This window comes from Bufo bufo, chromosome 1, assembly GCF_905171765.1.
Source record: "Bufo bufo chromosome 1, aBufBuf1.1, whole genome shotgun sequence".
NCBI lineage: Eukaryota > Metazoa > Chordata > Amphibia > Anura > Bufonidae > Bufo > Bufo bufo.
The window spans coordinates 220,791,108-220,813,027 of NC_053389.1; the positions used below are offsets into that span (position 1 = coordinate 220,791,108).

The 21,920-nt window shown below is 42.8% G+C and overlaps 1 protein-coding gene across 1 annotated transcript in view; it reads left to right on the plus strand.

The window, feature by feature from the left end:
- LOC121003602 (solute carrier organic anion transporter family member 1C1-like) overlaps positions 1-21,920 on the plus strand; it is a 216,530-nt gene that overhangs the window by 101,107 nt on the left and 93,503 nt on the right. Inside the window, exons 8-9 of the mRNA XM_040435465.1 lie at positions 14,236-14,451; positions 15,097-15,261. Of these exons, the coding sequence (XP_040291399.1) occupies positions 14,236-14,451; positions 15,097-15,261 (381 nt within the window). The remainder of the gene's footprint in view (positions 1-14,235; positions 14,452-15,096; positions 15,262-21,920) is intronic.

The following is a 21,920-nucleotide window of genomic DNA, read 5'->3' on the forward strand; positions in this document are numbered from 1 at the left end:
GAGGGTTTAGGCATCCTGCTCGCCGCACGGGTTCACACCCCGTCTAGGGTATCAGGGCAGACAGGTGCCAGCTTAGGGTTAGTCAGGGGTGGCCATACTATTCCCATCCGTAGATAAGGGTCCCCCTTCCCCTCCGTCTGGTGCGACACGACTGCTGCTGGGGTAGCGGTCGTGACACATGCCAATAGTAGGCAAGGCTGTGATGGCCTCTTGGGGCAAGTAGTATGACGCTTGTTGATTGGCTGCTTTGCAGCCTTTCAAAAAGCGCCAAGAAAGCGCCGAACACCGAACCCGGACTTTTACGAAAAGTTCGGGTTCGCTCATCCCTAATAGATACATGTAAATAGAGATGAGATAGACAGACAGAGAGATAGATATGAGATATATAGATAGAAGATAGACAGATAGATGTGTCAATATTCCTACCTGACACACTGGCACAGGGACAGATCACTCACCAACATCTGCAGCCTCTTTGGTGACTTTTTCCTTATGTGTAAAGGTAGGGGAGGGGCAGCATTGTCAGGAACAGCACCAGGCCATCTTTCTGCAGGAAGTGTAGTATAAAAGCTGGTCCCCAGGGAACTGTCAGCAAAGGCTCCCAAAAAGTACATAGGAGAATGCAGTTACTGCTTCCCATCATAACAGACAGAAGGGGAGTACAGAAGCCGTCACAGCTTCTGGTAAGAGGATAAGATGAACCTTCTACAGTCTGAGGGAGGGATGGTGCGAGGAGCTGTTAGGAGAGACTGGTCTGGCAGGAGACTGTGGTATTGCCCCCTATGTCATTGCACAGGTTGCACAGCCCTAAGACCGGCCCTAGCTAGCAGCGCTTCAATCCCCCCTGCCTCCTGCAGACAAGCTGTATTTGTATTAGCTTTATAAGACGCACTGCATCTCATAAAGCAGAAAATTCTGTGCCACTGGCAAGGGGGGCCCTGTGGCTTAGAAGCCCGGTCATAACTGCGACCACTGTGACCCCTTTAGCTACGCCACTCAGTATCATCTCAGAGAAGGTTTTCAGTGTGTCAGGTGGCGTTGTCAAACCCAAATGGAAATATTTGTCCTCTTCAATTGTACACATGCCATCGTGGGTGCTACTCCCCCTACTGCCACTACCATTATCTCCATACAGCTGCACATATATGCCTTGCAACTACTACTAGTACCTCCCCTGCACAGTTGCACATCTACTGCCTTGTATGTTTTTTTCCATGTTGTGCAGCTACTGCTGCCACTACTATTGCTTCCGCTATTGCCCTTGCACAGATTACCCCTTCTACATCCACACTGCGCTGGTGCTGACCCCAAATAAAAGATAACATTTTTGGCCGGTTGTTCATAACATGCCACTGTTTCTTCTAACAATAACATGAATGTATAAATAAAGGCAGACATCTTTTTTTGTTACTTTTTCATATTAAAAAGCATAACAAATCTGAAGGCTTGTTTAACGCCTTCAACCATGCGTTTACCCATCGTTATATATGTCAGTGCCACTCTGGCATTATTTACTATTGCTGTCATTGCGTTCATTATTTCGAGGAGACCTTTGAGTGTCATATACCAATTTTCAGTGCAATTGGAGTACATTTTATTTGGATAGAATGAATTTGGAGCCAAATAACATTTTTTGACCAGATTCAGACTCAAAGCAAATTTTAAGGAGTTCGCTAATCTCTAGGGGTGTCTACTGGTGCTGAGTTTTTAAGAGAACAGAGAATATATGTGGTTCTATACCTGGATGATTGGCCAAGTACCATCTTGAGACTGTTGCTAGTTACTCCAACACTAAGCATCTTGGCAGCAGAGAATCTTAGATCTCATGTCAGCAGTGACAGGGACAGCTACTTGAGCCTTATGGCACGTATGCCCTCTATAGAGAGAGATCTTGAGCCTGTGGAAATAACCTGTAGGGGTTGAACAGTAGGTGCACCCTGTTATTTCAAGCTCAGTAATCCCTCAGATGGTAAAAACATTTTGTGTCCATGTTATGGAAATGATCATGACATGGACAGAATTGAACGGGCAGCACGGTGGCTCAGTGGTTAGCACAGGTGCCTTGTAGCACTGGGATCCTGGGTTAGAATCCGACCAAGGACAACATCTGCCTGGAGTTTGTAGGTTCTCCCATGTAGGTTTCCTATGGGTACTCCGGTTTTCTCCCACACTCCAAAGACATACTGATAGGGAACTTAGATTGCGAGCCTCATAGAGGACAGCATGATGCTAATGTCTGTAAAGTGCTACGGAATACAGTAGCGCTATATAAATGCATAAAATAAATAAAAACCTGATTTATTTGTCTTTGGTACTTAGTTGAGGCTCCCTGAATATTGTTGCTGACCGACAAAGTCAAGGTTAAGCAGTTCTGGCAGAATGCTCTCTGAATTCAGAGATCTTTAAGCAGATCTCCAGGATGCGGGAATTGCAAAAAATAAATCTCATGGTGACCAGATTCAATTAAAAGATCAACTCTGCCAAGATCTCAAGAGATTCAGTCTGACAACCTGATGGTTGACCAGCCTCTATTACTAAATAGAGGCTTTTGTGATGCAGTAATGAAGACTTGTCACACTTCGCACACTCAGGGTCTCAATCCACCAAAAGGTTATGTTTTCCCCACTCATTCAGATGAGTCAAGGATGTAAACTGGAGAATTCACCAGTGCAGATTGAGTGTCTAGGGTACTCACCCCAGTCAAACCCTGAGGATATTCAACTGAACAACCTCTTTGACAACATAGGGGCCTTTCTGACATAGTCATGACGACCTTGTCACAACCAGGTCTCAATCCACCAAAAAATCTTACATAAGGGTCAAGGGAATCTGTTCAGCTTGGTATTTTACTCAAATGATCCTGAGTGTATCGAACTCAAAGGTAAAATTTTTGGCCATGTCTGTCCGTAGGGTAAATCTTTGTCACAAGATCCCTTGGTGAAGAGGTTCCTGAAAGGTTTACTAAAATGTGGCCTTCCATATTCAAATCTGTGTCAAAATTAGACTTAGCCTTAGATCCAAAAGGTTTAAGCTAATCTACTCTTAAACCTCTGGAAGAGGTCCCACATACATATCTAGCCTTAAAAGTTTATTTCCTCCTGGCCATGACATCTGCCATGAGAAAGCGGAAATCCTAGCATTGTCATCAGTGGTTTTGTACTTCAGATTCCTGCCTGACAGCTTCTTTCTAATACAAATGCCAAACATTTCACCAAGATATTGTTCTTTGGTAAACTACTGTATACTAAGGCCATTTCTTTCCAGAGTCCATCCTGAGCTTTCCTCTAATGAGGGATGAAATTTCTATTCATTAGATCTGTCTAGATTTCCCAAGATCTATTTAGCCTGGTGTAAAGTGATCTGCAAAGTTGAGAATTTATTACTTCATTTCTGAAAGAAACAACGTCTTAAATGTGCCATGCCTTTCCTAGGTAGACAGTTTGTGTCTGCCATTAGCCTAGCTTACTTTATTCAGAACTCTGATGCACCTAATTTTCTTAGAGCTCCCTCTGCTGGAGCAGTTTTCACCTTTTAGGCTGATTAAAGTCTGATCCTACTGGATCAGATTTGGTATGCAGCTTGGAGTTTGCACTGTATGCTGAATTTCCGGTTCTCAGAGGTTATGGCTCTCGGGAAGCCTGTTTTGAGTTCTGTAACAGAAGAGAGTCTTCCCCAGGACATCTGGAGCTTGAGCCCAGTAGGCTTGAGGCTTACCAGACAGTAGAACGACACATGCAGTCAAAAAGTGAGGACATCATTATGACATCATTATGGCCTCCTGTGCCAGGTCTCAGGAAACACAATAAAGTTATTGTACACTTGCACCAAGACATAAGGTGGTGTGTTAATAACATCTGGACTGCCTGAGCCGAGTAGACAAAAAGCTAGAAATTTAAGATGTCTTAAAAGAAATTTAAGATGTCTTTTTGGTAAACTGCAGAGAGGAGACATTGCTAAAGGACTGATATACAGTCAGGTCCATAAATATTGGGACATCGACACAATTCTAACATTTTTGGCTCTATACACCACCACAATGGAAACTAGATGTGCTTTAAGTGCAGACTATCAGCTTTAATTTGAGGGTATTTACATCCAAATCAGGTGAATGGTGTAGGAATTACAACAGTTTGCATATGTGCCTTCCACTTGTTGAGGGACCAAAAGTAATGGGACAGAATAATAATCATAAATGAAACTTTCACTTTTTAATACTTGGTTGCAAATCCTTTGCAGTCAATTACAGCCTGAAGTCTGGAACGCATAGACATCACCAGACGCTACGTTTCATCCCTGGTGATGCTCTGTCAGGCCTCTACTGCAACTGTCTTCAGTTCCTGCTTGTTCTTGGGGCATTTTCCCTTCAGTTTTGTCTTTAGCAAGTGAAATGCATGCTCAATCGGATTCAGGTCAGGTGATTGACTTGGCCATTGCATAACATTCCACTTCTTTCCCTTAAGAAAACTCTTTGGTTGCTTTTGCAGTATGCTTTGGGTCATTGTCCATCTGCACTGTGAAGCGCCGTCCAATGAGTTCTGAAGCATTTGGCTGAATATGAGCAGATAATATTGCCCAAAACACTTCAGAATTCATCCTGATGCTTTTGTCAGCAGTCACATCATCAATAAATACAAGAGAACCAGTTCCATTGGCAGCCATACATGCCCACGCTATGACACTACCACCACCATGCTTCACTGATGAGGTGGTATGCTTAGGATCATGAGCAGTTCCTTTCCTTCTCCATACTCTTCTCTTCCCATCACTCTGGTATAAGTTGATCTTGGTCTCATCTGTCCATAAGATGTTGTTCCAGAACTGTGAAGGCTTTTTTAGATGTTATTTGGCAAACTCTAATCTGGCCTTCCTGTTTTTGAGGCTCACCAATGGTTTACATCTTGTGGTGAACCCTCTGTATTCACTCTGGTGAAGTCTTCTCTTGATTGTTAACTTTGACATACATACACCTACCTCCTGGAGAGTGTTCTTGATCTGGCCAACTGTTGTGAAGGGTGTTTTCTTCACCAAGGAAAGAATTCTTCGGTCATCCACCACAGTTCTTTTCCGTGGTCTTGTGTGTCTTTTGGTGTTGCTGAGCTCACCGGTGCGTTCCTTCGTTTTAAGAAGGTTTCAAACAGTTGTTTTGGCCATGCCTAATGTTTTTGCTATCTCTCTGATGGGTTTGTTTTGTTTTTTCAGCCTAATGATGGCTTGCTTCACTGATAGTGACAGCTCTTTGGATTTCATTTTGAGAGTTGAAAGCAACAGATTCTAAATGCAAATAGCACACTTGAAATGAACTCTGGACCTTTTATCTGGTCATTGTAATTGGGATAATGAGGGAATAACACACACCTGGCCATGGAACAGCTGAGAAGCAAATTTTCCCATTACTTTTGGTCCCTTATCCGCCTCCGGACCGCCTAAGGCAGGATTGCGTTCCGGAGGCGGTTGATTCATTCCTCCTTGACGCGCCGGCGCGTCATCTCGCGAGACGCGAGATTTCCTGTGAACGCGCGCACACAGGAGCGCGCGTTCACAGGAACGGCAGGTAAACGAGCTGATCTACAGCCTGACATCGGCGATCGTTCGCTGGCAGGCTCTAGATGCGATTTTTTTTAACCCCTGAGAGGTATATTAGACGCTGTTTTGTTAACAGCGTCTAATATACCTGCTACCTGGTCCTCTGGTGGTCCCTTTTGCTTGGATTGACCACCAGAGGACACAGGCACCTCTGTAAAGTAGCACCAAACACCACTACACTACACCCCCCCTGTGACTTATTAACCCCTTATTAACCCTGATCACCCCATATTAGACTCCCTGATCACCTCCCTGTCATTGATCACCCCCCTGTAAGGTTCCATTCAGACGTCCGTATGTGTTTTGCGGATCCGCAGATCCGCAAAACACATACGGACGTCTGAATGGAGCCTTACAGGGGGGTGATCAATGACAGGGGGGTGATCACCCCATATAGACTCCCTGATCACCCCCCTGTCATTGATCACCCCCCTGTAAGGCTCCATTCAGACGCAAAACACATACGGATGTCTGAATGGAGCCTTAAAGGGGGGTGATAACCCCATATAGACTCCCTTATCACCCCCCTGTCATTGATCACCCCCCTGTAAGGCTCCATTCAGACTTCCGTATGTGTTTTGCGGATCCGCGGATCCGCAAAACACATACGGACTTCTGAATGAAGCCTTACAGGGGGGTGATCAGGGAGTCTATATGGGGTGATCACCCCCCTGTCATTGATCACCCCATATAGACTCCCTGATCACCCACCTGTCATTGATCACCCCCTGTAAGGCTCCATTCAGACGTCCGTATGTGTTTTGCGGATCCGCAAAACACAGACACCGCGGATCCGCAAAACAGGGACACCGGCAATGTGCTTTCCGCATTTTGCGTATCCGCACATTGCCAGAACTATATAGAAAATGCCTTTTCTTGTCTGCAATTGCGGACAAGAATAGGACATGTTCTATAGGCTCTACAAAAAACGCAGTGTTCGCCCGATCAGGCCTGATCTTGTGCGCACACTTGCGTTCAGTCCGCCCCACCGCAGTGGCAGAAATATATTTTTTTCTCATCACTGCAAAAACACCGTAAAATCGCTGCGGCGCTATAAAGATCACTTTTGTGGGGCATGGCGAGTTAATAGAAGATTTTTTTTTTTGTCACAAGTTAGCGGAAATTTTTTATTTTATTTTTTTTGTTTCCTCTTACAAAATCTCATATTCCACTAACTTGTGACAAAAAATAAAATCTATGAACTCACCATACCCCTCATGGAATCCAAATGCTTAAAATTTTTTTGACATTTATATTCCAGACTTCTTCTCACGCTTTAGGGCCCCTAAAATGCCAGGGCAGTATAAATACCCCACATGTGACCCCATTTTGGAAAGAAGACACCCCAAGGTATTTCGTGAGGGGCATGGCGAGTTCATGTAAAAAAAAAAATTTTGTCACAAGTTAGTGGAATATGAGACTTTGTAAGAAAAAAAATTAAAAAAATTAAAAATCATCATTTTCCGCTAAATTGTGCCGGTACACCTTGGGGTGTCTTATTTCCAAAATGGGGTCACTTGTGGGGTATTTATACTGCCCTGGCATTTTAGGGGACCTAAAGCGTGAGAAGTAATTTGGAATCCAAATGCGTAAAAAATGCCCTGTGAAATCCTAAAGGTGCTCTTTAGAATTTGGGCCCCTTTGCGCACCTAGACTGCAAAAAAGTGTCACACATGTGGTATCGCCGTACCCAGCATGGGTATATGTAAAAATACACCCAAAAACACATTGCCCTACTTCTTCTGAGTACGGCGATACCACATGTGTGACACTTTTTTGCAGCCTAGGTGCCCAAAGGGGCCCAAATTCTAAAGAGCACCTTTAGGATTTCACAGGGCATTTTTTAGGCATTTGGATTCCAGACTTCTTCTCACGCTTTAGGTCCCCTAAAATGCCAGGGCAGTATAAATACCCCACAAGTGACCCCATTTTGGAAGGAAGACACCCCAAGGTATTTCGTGATGGGCATAGTGAGTTCATGGAAGTTTTTATTTTTTGTCACAAGTTAGTGGAATATGAGACTTTGTAAGAAAAAAATAAAATAAAAATAAATCATCATTTTCCGCTAACTTGTGACAAAAAATAAAAACTTCTATGAACTCACTATGCCCATCAGCAAATACCTTAGGATGTCTACTTTCCAAAATGGGGTCATTTGTGGGGTGTTTCTACTGTCTGGGCATTGCAGAACCTCAGGAAACATGACAGGTGCTCAGAAAGTCAGAGTTGCTTCAAAATGCGGAAATTCACATTTTTGTACCATAGTTTGTAAACGCTATAACTTTTGCGCAAACCAATAAATATACACTTATTGCATTTTTTTTTATCAAAGACATGTAGAACAATAAATTTAGAGAAAAATTTATATAGAAATGTAGTTTTATTTGAAAATTTTACAACTGAAAGTGAAAAATTTAATTTTTTTGCAAAAATTTCGGTCAATTTCGATTAATAACAAAAAAGTAAAAATGTCAGCAGCAATAAAATACCACCAAATGAAATCTCTATTAGTGAGAAGAAAAGGAGGTAAAATTAATTTGGGTGGTAAGTTGTATGACCGAGCAATAAACCGTTAAAGTAGTGTAGTGCAGAATTGTAAAAAGTGGTCTGGTCATTAAGGGGGTTTAACCACCTCAGCCCCCTTAGCTTAAACACCCTTAATGACCAGGCCACTTTTTACACTTCTGACCTACACTACTTTGACCGTTTATTGCTCGGTCATGCAACTTATCACCCAAATGAATTTTACCTCCTGTTCTTCTCACTAATAGAGCTTTCATTTGGTGGTATTTCATTGCTGCTGACATTTTAACTTTTTTTGTTATTAATCGAAATTTAACTATTTTTTTGCAAAACAATGACATTTTTCACTTTCAGTTGTAAAATTTTGCAAAAAAAACGACATCCATATATAAATTTTTCTCAAAATTTATTGTTCTACATGTCTTTGATAAAAAAAAAAAATGTTTGGGTAAAAAAAAAAATGGTTTGGGTAAAAGTTATAGCGTTTACAAACTATGGTACAAAAATGTGAATTTCCGCTTTTTGAAGCAGCTCTGACTTTCTGAGCACCTGTCATCTTTCCTGAGGTTCTACAATGCCCAGACAGTAGAAAAACACCACAAATGACCCCATTTCGGAAAGTAGACACCCTAAGGTATTAGCTGATGGGCATAGTGAGTTCATAGAACTTTTAATTTTTTGTCACAAGTTAGCGGAAAATGATGATTTTTATTTATTTATTTTCCTTACAAAGTCTCATTTTCCGCTAACTTGTGACAAAAAATAAAAAATTCTAGGAATTCGCCATGCCCCTCATGGAATACCTTGGGGTGTCTTCTTTCCAAAATGGGGTCACTTGTGGGGTAGTTATACTGCCCTGGCATTTTAGGGGCCCAAATGCGTGCGAAGTAGTTTGAAATCAAAATCTGTAAAAAATGGCCGGTGAAATCCGAAAGGTGCTCTTTGGAATGTGGGCCCCTTTGCCCACCTAGGCTGCAAAAAAGTGTCACACATGTGGTATCACCGTACTCAGGAGAAGTTGGGCAATGTGTTTTGGGGTGTCATTTTACATATACCCATGCTGGGTGAGAGAAATATCTTGGCAAACGACAACTTTTCCCATTTTTTTTATACAAAGTTGGCATTTGACCAAGATATTTATCTCACCCAGCATGGGTATATGCAAAATGACACCCCAAAACACATTGCCCAACTTTTCCTGAGTACGGAGATACCACATGTGTGACACTTTTTTGCAGCCTAGGTGGGCAAAGGGGCCCACATTCCAAAGAGCACCTTTAGGATTTCACCGGCCATTTTTTACAGATTCTGATTTCAAACTACTTACCACACATTAGGGCCCCTTGAATGCCAGGGCAGTATAACTACCCCACAAGTGACCCCATTTTGGAAAGAAGGCACCCCAAGGTATTCCGTGAGGGGCATGGCAAGTTCCTAGAATTTTTTATTTTTTGTCACAAGTTAGCGGAAAATGATGTTTTTTTTTTTTTTTCTTACAAAGTCTCATATTCCACTAACTTGTGACAAAAAATAAAAACTTCCATGAACTCACTATGCCCATCACGAAATACCTGGGGGTGTCTTCTTTCCAAAATGGGGTCACTTGTGGGGTAGTTATACTGCCATGGCATTTTAGGGGCCCGAATGCGTGAGAAGTAGTTTGAAATCAAAATCTGTAAAAAATGGCTGGTGAAATCCGAAAGATGCTCTTTGGAATGTGGGCCCCTTTGCACACCTAGGCTGCAAAAAAGTGTCACACATCTGGTATTGCCGTACTCAGGAGAAGTTGGGCAATGTGTTTTGGGGTGTCATTTTACATATACCCATGCTGGGTGAGATAAATATCTCGGTCAAATGCCAACTTTGTATAAAAAAAATGGGAAAAGTTGTCTTTTGCCAAGATATTTCTCTCACCCAGCATGGGTATATGTAAAAAGACACCCCAAAACACATTGCCCAACTTCTCCTGAGTACGGTGATACCAGATGTGTGACACTTTTTTGCAGCCTAGGTGGGCAAAGGGGCCCACATTCCAAAGAGCACCTTTCCGATTTTTACCGGCCATTTTTTACAGATTTTGATTTCAAACCACTTCTCACGCATTCGGGCCCCTAAAATGCCAGGGCAGTATAACTACCCCACAAGTGACCCCATTTTGGAAAGAAGACACCCCCAGGTATTTCGTGATGGGCATAGTGAGTTCATGGAAGTTTTTATTTTTTGTCACAAGTTAGTGGAATATGAGACTTTGTAAGAAAAAAATAAATAAAATAATCATAATTTTCCGCTAACTTGTGACAAAAAATAAAAAATTCTAGAAACTCGCCATGCCCCTCACGGAATACCTTGGGGTGTTTTCTTTCCAAAATTGGGTCACTTGTGGGGTAGTTATACTGCCCTGGCATTCTAGGGGCCCTAATGTGTGGTAAGTAGGTAAATGACCTGTGAAATCCTAAAGGTGCTCTTTGGAATGTGGGCCCCTTTGCCCAGCTAGGCTGCAAAAAAGTGTCACACATGTGGTATCGCCATATTCAGGAGAAGTTGGGCAATGTGTTTTAGGGTGTCTTTTTACATATACTCATGCTGGGTGAGAGAAATATTTCGGCAAAAGACAACTTTTCCCATTTTTTATACAAAGTTGGCATTTGACCAAGATATTTATCTCACCCAGCATGGGTATATGTAAAATGACACCCCAAAACACATTGCCCAACTTCTCCTGAGTACGGCGATACCAGATGTGTGACACTTTTTTGCAGCCTAGATGCGCAAAGGGGCCCACATTCCTTTTATGAGGGCATTTTTAGACATTTGGATCCCAGACTTCTTCTCACGCTTTAGGGCCCCTAAAATGCCAGGGCAGTATAAATGCCCCACATGTGACCCCATTTTGGAAAGAAGACATCCCAAGGTATTCAATGAGGGGCATGGCGAGTTCATAGGATTTTTTTTTTTTTGGCACAAGTTAGCGGAAATTTTTTTTTCATTTTATTTTATTTTTTTTTCTCACAAAGTCTCCCTTTCCGTTAACTTGGGACAAAAATTTCAATCTTTCATGGACTCAATATGCCCCTCACGGAATACCTTGGGGTGTCTTCTTTCCGAAATGGGGTCACATGTGGGGTATTTATACTGCCCTGGCATTCTAGGGGCCCTAAAGCGTGAGAAGAAGTCTGGAATATAATTTTTTTTACGCATTTGCATTCCGTGAGGGGTATGGTGAGTTCATGTGAGATTTTATTTTTTGACACAAGTTAGTGGAATATGAGACTTTGTAAGAAAAAAAAACTAACTTGGGCCAAAAAAATGTCTGAATGGAGCCTTACAGGGGGGTGATCGATGGCAGGGGGCCGATCACTGACAGGGGGTGATCAATGACAGGGGGGTGATCAGGGAGTCTATATGGGGTGATCACCCCCCTGTCATTGATCACCCCCTATAAGGCTCCATTCAGATGTCCGTATGTGTTTTGCGGATCCGATCCATGTATCCGTGGATCCGTAAAAAACATACGGACATCTGAATACAGCCTTACAGGGGGGTGATCAATGACAGGGGGGTGATCAGAGAGTCTCTATGGGGTGATCACCCCCTGTCATTGATCACCCCCCTGTAAGGCTCCATTCAGATGTCCGTATGTGTTTTGCGGATCCGATCCATGTATCCGTGGATCCGTAAAAAACATACGGACGTCTGAATAGAGCCTTACAGGGGAGTGATCAATGACAGGGGGGTGATCAGGGAGTCTATATTGGGTGATCACCTCCGTCATTGATCACCCCCCTGTAAGGCTCCATTCAGATGTCCGTACGTGTTTTGCAGATCCGATCCATGTATCAGTGGATCCGTAAAAATCATACGGACATCTGAATGGAGCCTTACAGGGGGGTGATCAATGACAGGGGGGTGATCAGGGAGTCTATATGGGGTGATCACCCCCCTGTCATTGATCACCCCCTATAAGGCTCCATTCAGATGTCCGTATGTGTTTTGCGGATCCGATCCATGTATCCGTGGATCCGTAAAAAACATACGGACATCTGAATACAGCCTTACAGGGGGGTGATCAATGACAGGGGGGTGATCAGAGAGTCTCTATGGGGTGATCACCCCCTGTCATTGATCACCCCCCTGTAAGGCTCCATTCAGATGTCCGTATGTGTTTTGCGGATCCGATCCATGTATCCGTGGATCCGTAAAAAACATACGGACGTCTGAATAGAGCCTTACAGGGGAGTGATCAATGACAGGGGGGTGATCAGGGAGTCTATATTGGGTGATCACCTCCGTCATTGATCACCCCCCTGTAAGGCTCCATTCAGATGTCCGTACGTGTTTTGCAGATCCGATCCATGTATCAGTGGATCCGTAAAAATCATACGGACATCTGAATGGAGCCTTACAGGGGGGTGATCAATGACAGGGGGGTGATCAGGGAGTCTATATGGGGTGATCACCCCCCTGTAAGGCTCCATTCAGACGTCTGTATGTGTTTTGCGGATCCGATCCATGTATCCGTGGATCCGTAAAAAACATACGGACGTCTGAATGGAGCCTTACAGGGGAGTGATCAATGACAGGGGGGTGATCAATGACAGGGGGGTGATCAGGGAGTCTATATGGTTTGATCACCTCCGTCATTGATCACCCCCCTGTAAGGCTCCATTCAGATGTCCGTACGTGTTTTGCGGATCCGATCCATGTATCAGTGGATCCGTAAAAATCATAGGGACGTCTGAATGGAGCCTTACAGGGGGGTGATCAATGACAGGGGGGTGATCAGGGAGTCTATATGGGGTGATCAGGGGTGAATAAGGGGTTAATAAGTGACAGGGGGGAGTGTAGTGTAGTTGTGTTTGGTGCTACATATTACTGAGCTGCCTGTGTCCTCTGGTGGTCGATCCAAACAAAAGGGACCACCAGAGGACCAGGTAGCAGGTATATTAGACGCTGTTATCAAAACAGCGTCTAATATACCTGTTAGGGGTTAAAAAAATCGCATCTCCAGTCTGCCAGCGAACGATCGCCGCTGGCAGGCTGAAGATCCACTCGCTTACCTTCCGATCCTGTGAACGCGCGCGCCTGTGTGCGCGCGTTCACAGGAAATCTCGCGTCTCGCAAGATGACGCATGGATGCGTCCAGGAGGAATGAATCAACCACCTTCCGGACGCATCCGTGCGTTAGGCGGTCGGGAGGTGGTTAAGCTAGGAGAGCTGAGGTGGTTAACAAGTGGAAGGCACATATGCAAACTGTTGTCATTCCTACACCGTTAACCTGATTTGGATGTAAATCCCCTCAAATTAAAGCTGACAGTCTGCAGTTAAAGCACATCTAGTTCTTTTCATTTCAAATCCATTGTGGTAGTGTATAGAGCCAAAAAATTTACAATTGTGTCGATGTCCCAATATTTATGGACCTGACTGTATATATTTTTAATGTTTTACTACTTTTGTGTTGTGTGTCATCATATTTTTCAACAATATTTTACTTTATTTTTTTCTTGGAGACTTGAACTTGCACTATCCTGCTGCTGATACTACACACTGCATTAGTTATCTAGTTATCTATTGCAATATATTGTACCTGTCAGTTTTACACTGTCATTAACCATATTAGACCATGCCTATGGCACGATCTGATTGTTGATTGCCATCACTGATCTAAAGGGTTAAACTGCCAGGATTGGAACTAGATACCATCTCAGGAGTTACAGCCAGGTGTCAGCTGTATGTCACACTGTATGACACCCTCTGCGAATAATACAGGCACAGGTCCTGAGTTTCCGCCATGCACTTGATGTAACTGTATGTGCATATTCAGCAAGGCACTAGCTATCTGGATGGGCAGTTAGTGTACTTTCTTTTGTGGGAAGGGGGTAAATACATTTCTGCATAACAACATATACTGAAGAAAACAATGACTGATCTTCTGTGGAGGACCTGTAATACTTTAGTCATAAAATACATAAAAAATACAGTTCGTACGTGACAAGGCATATTATAAAGAATCATAAAGAATCTATAAGGTACAGATAGTAATGGTTTTAATTAGGGGTGAGGGAATTCGCTCATCCCTAGTTTTAATAAAATTACATACCATATAACCTTGAATGTCTCTCTCTCTTGTAGACACAGTGATTATTACACCACAAGACACACGATGGGTTGGGGCCTGGTGGATCGGGTTCCTGTTGGGCGGAGTCCTTATGCTAATTTCGGGAATTCCTTTCTGCTTCCTGCCTAAGAGTATGTTGACGAAAAAGACACAGCCCTCCCCTGAAGAACAGAAGCTTAAAGTAACTGAGACATCACACACTGAGTGTGATGAAAAAGCCACAGTAAATGGTGAGATCACAGGGAATGTGTAAGTGAATGGTTTGGGTGCAGGCAAGTACAGATTTTAGTTGCAGTTGATTGTCTTCACTGACACATTGTTACAAGACAGAAAGGATTTCAGGCTCTGGATAGAAACAATAATTAAGTCACTGATAGGAAGCAGACGTCTTGAAAATGGTAAGGAATTAAAGCACAAAGTTTGCAGAACTTTCCTTAAAAAATATTGTAGCTTTATTCACATAAGGTATAGATCTTTATGTGTGATTCAGTGCTGTGGGGAATGTGGAGTGTAAGCTGTGCTGCTTAGAGCCTGTGGAAAACTACTGCAATGTGGATTCACAATGGTACTTCTGTTTCTTTGATCAGCACATGACCTGTGGAACTTCAACTTCTAGCATGCCCTAACTACCTTCACTGGGAGTAGTAGCTGATGATCCTCATGTCAGAGATCAATGCTTAAGAGCTACACAGCCTAATGATCCCAGAACTGTTATGTTAAAATCATGTATCAGGCCGTAATGGCAACTAAATGTATTGTGGGAGGGATAAAAGTGCCATGTGATGAGTGGGAAATAATATTATCGCATGAAGGAGGAAAATGGTAACCCTGATGAATATTTCTGGTGACCGCCGACTTTCCTCTCTCTCCTACAGGCTTCTTCCTCTCCCTGAAGGCTTTGGTTTGTAATCCCCTTTACAGTATCTTGCTTATAATGACTCTCTTTCAAATGAACAGCTTTCTTGGATTCGTAACTTACTTACCCAAGTATATAGAGCAACAATATGGCCAGTCCACCTCCAAGGCAAACTTTATCACTGGTAAGTGATCAACTCTCAGTCAATCAATTCTCATGGAACGCTAGTTTATTATATCATAGTATAATCAAACTGGACAGGGAAAAACTGGCCTTACACATGACTAGGGATACTGTAGAATATTTGGACCATACTGTGTGCAATCCTCAAACCTCATCATCCTCTGTTTAATGACACTCTGGACACTGTGTGGCTCAAGAAAAATAATGGCCACAGCAGGCTCCTTATTAATTATAATAACAGACTTTATAGTGAATTATTATACAGTAGCTATACAGCTAGCAACAAAATTTGTGACTGTTTTTTATCCGACACCCTCACCACATTTGCAAAACGTTAGCAGGGTGTGGTTGGGAGAAGGCAAGCACATTTCACGAGAAATGGCCGGAGTAGATTTAATTTCCTGTGCATGGAGAGCAGAAGATATGACAAATGTATTAATATGCGTGTTTCTCTTAATAAATTGGTTGGTATTTTTTCAGCAGGGTTTCACCTAAGGCCTCTTTCACACTTGCGTTGTCCGGATCCGGCGTGCACTCCACTTGCCGGAATTACACTCCGGATCCGGAAAAACGCAAGTGTACTGAAAGCATTTGAAGACGGAACCGTCTTCAAAATGCTTTCAGTGTTACTATGGCACCCAGGACGCTATTAAAGTCCTGGTTGCCATAGTAGGAGCGGGGAGCGGGGGAGCGGTATACTTACAGTCCGTGCGGCTCCTGGGGCGCTCCAGAATGACGTCAGAGCGCCCCATGCGCATGGATGACGTGATCCATGTGATCACATGATCCATGCGCTTGGGGCGCCCTGACGTCACTCTGGAGCGCCCGGGGAGCCGCACGGACGGTAAGTATACCGCTCCCCCGCTCCCCACTACACTTTACCATGGCTGCCAGGACTTTAGCGTCCCGGCAGCCATGGTAACCATTCAGAAAAAGCTAAACGTCGGATCTGGCAATGCGCCGAAACGACGTTTAGCTTAAGGCCGGATCCGGATCAATGCCTTTCAATGGGCATTAATTCCGGATCCGGCCTTGCGGCAAGTGTTCCGGATTTTTGGCTGGAGCAAAAAGCGCAGCATGCTGCGGTATTTTCTCCGGCCAAAAAACGTTCCGTTCCGGAACTGAAGACATCCTGATGCATCCTGAACGGATTTCACTCCATTCAGAATGCATTGGGATAATCCTGATCAGGATTCTTCCGGCATAGAGCCCCGACGACGGAACTCTATGCCGGAAGACAAGAACGCAGGTGTGAAAGAGCCCTAAGGCTACTTTCACACTAGCGTTATTCTTTTCCGGCATAGAGATCCGTCACAGGGGCTCTATACCAGAAAATAACTGATCAGGCATATCCCCATGCATTCTGAATGGAGAGTAATCCATTCAGGATGCATCAGGATGTCTTCAGTTCAGTCATTTTGACTGATCAGGCAAAAGAGAAAACCGTAGCATGCTACGGTTTTATCTCCGATGAAAAAAACTGAAGACTTGCCTGAATGCCGGATCCGGCATTTTTTTCCATAGGAATGTATTAGTGCTGGATCCGGCATTCAAAATACCGGAATGCCGGATCCGTCCTTCCGGTCTGCGCATGCACAGACCTTTAAAAATTAGAAAAAAATTAATACCTGATCCGTTTTGCCTGATGACACCGGAAAAACGGATCCGGTATTGCAATACATTTTTCTGCCTGATCAGGCTTTTTTCAGACTGATCAGGATCCTGATCAGTCTGAAAAATGCCTGATCGGTCAGAAAAAATGACATACGTTTGCATACAGTTTGCCTGATCAGGCAGGCAGTTCAGGCAACGGAACTACCTGCCAGAATCAAACAACGCAAGTGTGAAAGTACCCTTAGACTGGTGTGTGAAACACCAATCTTTAGTAAATGACTCCCAAAATATAAGAAACTTCTTGTCAAATATCAGATTTATAGGGCATCATGAGCATTAACTGCAAGGAGCAAAGGGTCTTGGATGGCCCTTTGCACCATTTCGGTGTGAACCGAGAGCAAGGCAGGTGGTTTGACTCCGCCACCAGAAAAGAGTGCGTACGCAGAAGTCAAGATTAAGAAAATTGCATTTACTATAAATTAATAAAAGCACGTTAGCAGTGAACTTACAGAGGTAAAGACAAGCAAAATCTTCAAAACAGTATAAACAATACAAGTTAAACACTGCAACAATTTTCACCTTTGTTGTGTCCGTATTCGCAGTGCGGACACTAAGAAATAATAGTCCCAGAAACTGTTCGTAACTGACCCTAACTTTCAAGCGGGTGCACACCCCCCTTATCCCAGTGGTCCAAGTGGACCGCTTACAGTTTGTGGAAGTGTACGGTGGGGCCCGATGTCGTCCTTTTCCTTTAACCAGCGCAGGATCCGCAACAAAGAAGTCCTCCTCCGCAGGCCGGAAAACCAGTTGAATATAATCCAAGATTATTACAGTTACTGTTCGGTACCTCGACAGCACTGTGAGTCTCTTTACTGTTTGGGGCAATCCACACAAGCCCAATGTCGGCTCCACAGGTTAGTTGCTGCACACAGTCCTTTTTAACTTGGCTTCACTAAATGCACTGTTTCTTTGTACTCCATCCGTCTCTAAACCGAAGTTCACACAGCTTGGCCACACAGGGAAGTCCTTTAGTATCTCCACACACGTCTTACACAACACAGAACTTGTTTTCTATCTTGCCAATATGGCGGCAGTTGCAGTTCAAGTCTCTCTTCCTCCTTCTTCCTGCTCACACTGAGGCAGGGTGACATCATAAGGGGCGTGTCACTTCAACACTTAGCTGCTGCCTTAAAGAACTAGTATCACAGTAATACACTTTCTCCATGGTAAACTCCAATGCAAATTGGTCCTATTCTGCCATCTACTAACCAAACGAATACTGCAGGCATTTTACATTAAATGTTAACACAGTTTACCAGGATAATGAAACTTAGAAACATTACATGACTGTTTCTTACATATTCATGACAGATCTGTCCAGGTACTGCCTCCAACAATTAATTGAAGAAGGGTCGTCATACCTCTGAAGGGCCCTATAACCATTTTAATAGATGCCTTCCATGACTTCCTCTTCTCCACAACAAGCAGGTATTACCCCTTGTAGAATATGAAAGTCAATCAGCTCACCTCACAGAGTGCACAGGATCCGGACAGCCCAAACCGTATGACACATGTATGCAGAAAGTTGATTTAGCATTGTGGTTGAATAAAATTTGGCTTTTATTGAATCATTTAAAAGCAGCAAACATGTTTTGTGTCACGGGGTTCCTACCTTCAGCCTGTCGCTTCCTGGGGTCAGTCTCCGTGCAGAGATTTAGTTGAAGTGATGAACAAAATGAAGTCCAGACTTTGTGAAGTTTAACTTTTCTTTACTTCAACTAGACTTGCAGTAACAGAATGGTACTTGAGATTTCTATTTCTTAGTTCCAGCGGTATGTACATTTCTGGCAGTTGGTCTTGACTGTTTATTCCATAATTCTATCTTTGGCTTCACGTTTTGGTTCAGGGGCGGACTGACAACTCATGGGGCCCAATAGGAGATTATGGGGCCCCTGTGTCCCCGCCCACCCTCAAGCCACACCCATACACATCCCCACACACATATCGCGCCGCCCACATCACCTACACTTGTTACAGAATTTTTCTTCACTATGTTCAATGTTTACTAATAAAAAAAAAAAATTTGAAATACTTACATTAAATAAGGTGCAACAATTGTACATTTCCAAAATGAAGGTTTTAATAAATTAACAAAATATAACAGGTGTAACAAATGTCTTCTTAGCTGAACATTTCAATAAGATAACAAAATATAGAATATGAAAACTTACATCACAGAAAATACAGCAAATTTTTTCCTATTACCTAAATGTGAGCATCAAATTCAACACATTACAGTGCATCTTAAAAATAGAAAAAAGTGCATCTTAAAAAAAGTGCATCTTAAAAAAAGTGCATCTTAAAAAAGTGCATCTTAAAAAAAGAAAAAAGTGCATCATAAAAAAAGAAAAAAGTGCATCTTAAAAAAAGTGCATCTTAAAAAAGTGCATCTTAAAAAAATAAAAAAGTGCATCATAAAAAACACTGTAAAAATGGTAAACATTTCAATGGTTGACAGCATATTTTAGAACAAATCCTGCACAGAATATTAGGAAACAAATGTCTGTAAAATACACACACATACAAGCTAAATAAAAGTAAAAGTAAACAATTTTATCTTTGTTACTCCTTATGTTTAGTGCAACTTGCTTTTCTATTGCAATGAGCATCAATGGCTCCAGGTTTTGCTGTGAAAGAGATGATCTTAGTCTTGACTTTAATATTTTTAACTTGGAAAAGAATCTTTCACATGTACACTGTGTAGTGCTCAGTGTAATTAAATATTGGTATGCCAAGAAGAGATTCTCAAAGGCCGCTGAACACAATCGGTACTGATACAGTAGTTTAAAAGCACAAGACATGTAGTTCTTGCAGGAGTCCTTCTTTACAGCAGCCATAGAAGTAGATGGCTCAGATCTAGAGCTGGCATGTTGCTCTTCCAAATCTGAAACCAATTCTTCACTCTTCTCATCATCACTGCGATCCAACAAGCCTTTACGAATATTTTTGTAGCTGGAGGCAAATGAGATTAGTTATTCACGTAGAGCAACTGGGTCTATTACTGGAACTGCTTCTGAAATAACATTCGACTGCATTTTGTCTGAAGAGGCCAGTATTTCCTCAAACCGATTGGGATCAATGCAAGAAATTTGCTTGTAAAGTTCTCCATGAGTGGAAAATCTTGACTTCACACTCTCTGTAAGTGTCAACGATAACATTGTAGCAAGAAATCTCAAAATGTTTTATATTATCAGTACCTTCTGCTTTTCTTGTGGATCTTAGGTCTGAAAAGCTCCTATTCAAACAAATGTTTTCAGTTGCCAACTTCTCATTTATTAAATTGATAAAATGAGTTGCCAACTGCAAAACTCCAACATATTTTATTCAAACGGTTTATAGCATTATCCACCATTCTCCATGCCTGGATGAAATCAAGACCTGTTGATTGCAAATAATCTGATACAGGGGTAGTAATGTCAAAAATACGAACAAAGGTAAAAGATACCAGGATGGTTTCAAATTTGCAGAGGTTTTCACCTAATTTCAGAGCTTTGTGGCGTACAGAGGTTCGAAAATCAGGGGATTCGCTTACTTGTTTCAAGATAATTAGGAGATCGGAGCATAACTCTTTGGAATGATCGTCAAAGCTTCCAAATAACTTTCGAAGTGCTCTAGCTCTGCTTGACCACCTTGTTCTGCCAATATGTTCCAGCTTTTTAAGCCTAGGACTGCCAGTCTTTTTGTTCATCTGGTTTTCCAGGGTTTCATCCTTTTGTATGATTCATTGAATAATGTTGATAGGGTGCGAAGGAGCCCAAAGAGACTGACTGCTGGAACACACACAGTACTTGCATCGCCAATAACTAAGTTGAGCACATGTGCATAACACCATGTGTGAATCTGTGTAGGATGAACCTCCTTCATTAATGCTTGCAAGCCTGAGTAAGTCCCACTCATATTGGCTGCTCCGTCAAAAGAATCACCTATGCACTTTTCAAGATTAAGTCCTAAAGCAGTAGTATGGTATGTAGCTTTTTACTGCTGGAATCTTCAACTGTAACAAGACGTAGTAATCTTTCTTTAACTTTATTACCAGCAACATACCGAACAACAATGGCACACTGATCATGAGTTGACACATCTTGTGTGGAGTCCATTTGAATTGAAAACATTCCAGAATTCTCCACTTCTTTTACTATTTCCTCCTTTATCATGTCTCCAATAATCACAAATAAGGCTACTTTCACACTAGCGTTCAGAGCGGATCCGTCTGGGGTCTGCTCAGACGGATCCGCTCATATAATGCAGACTTTGGATCCGTTCAGAACGGATCCGTCTGCATTATATTGTAGAAAAAATTCTAAGTGTGAAAGTAGCCTGAACGGATCCGTCCAGACTTTACATTGAAAGTCAATGGGGGACGGATCCGTTTGAAAATTTAGCCATATAGTGTCAAATTCAAACGGATCCGTCCCCATTGACTTACATTGTAAGTCTGGATGGATCCGTTTGCCTCCGCACGGCCAGGCGGACACCCGAACGCTGCAAGCAGCGTTCGGGTGTCCGCTTGCTGAGAGGAGCGGAGGCTGAACGCTGCCAGACTGATGCATTCTGAGCGGATCCGCATCCACTCAGAATGCATTGGGGCAGTACGGATGCGTTCGGGGCCGCTTGTGAGCCCCTTTAAACGGAGCTCACAAGCGGAGCCCTGAACGCTAGTGTGAAAGTAGCCTAACTTTGTTATAGTTGATTTACTTAGGAAAGTGACAAACTTCCCTCTTCCCCTTTTTGCTGGATCGCGGCTTTTTGCTTTCTCCATAACATTTGTTCAGTGCTTCTTTAAGACTAGACTGTAGTCAGCAAGAAGTTTGACAATCTCCAGAAAATTGCCTCGATTATGGATTTGCCTCTCATATTGCCAAAATAAGCATCACTTGCAAGTTTATGACATTTTCTGTTCCGATAATCTTGTTGTGATGTGTCTCCAGTCGCTACAACCCTGTATTAACTGAGTCTGCTTATACTTTTCCTGGCCATAATATAAGC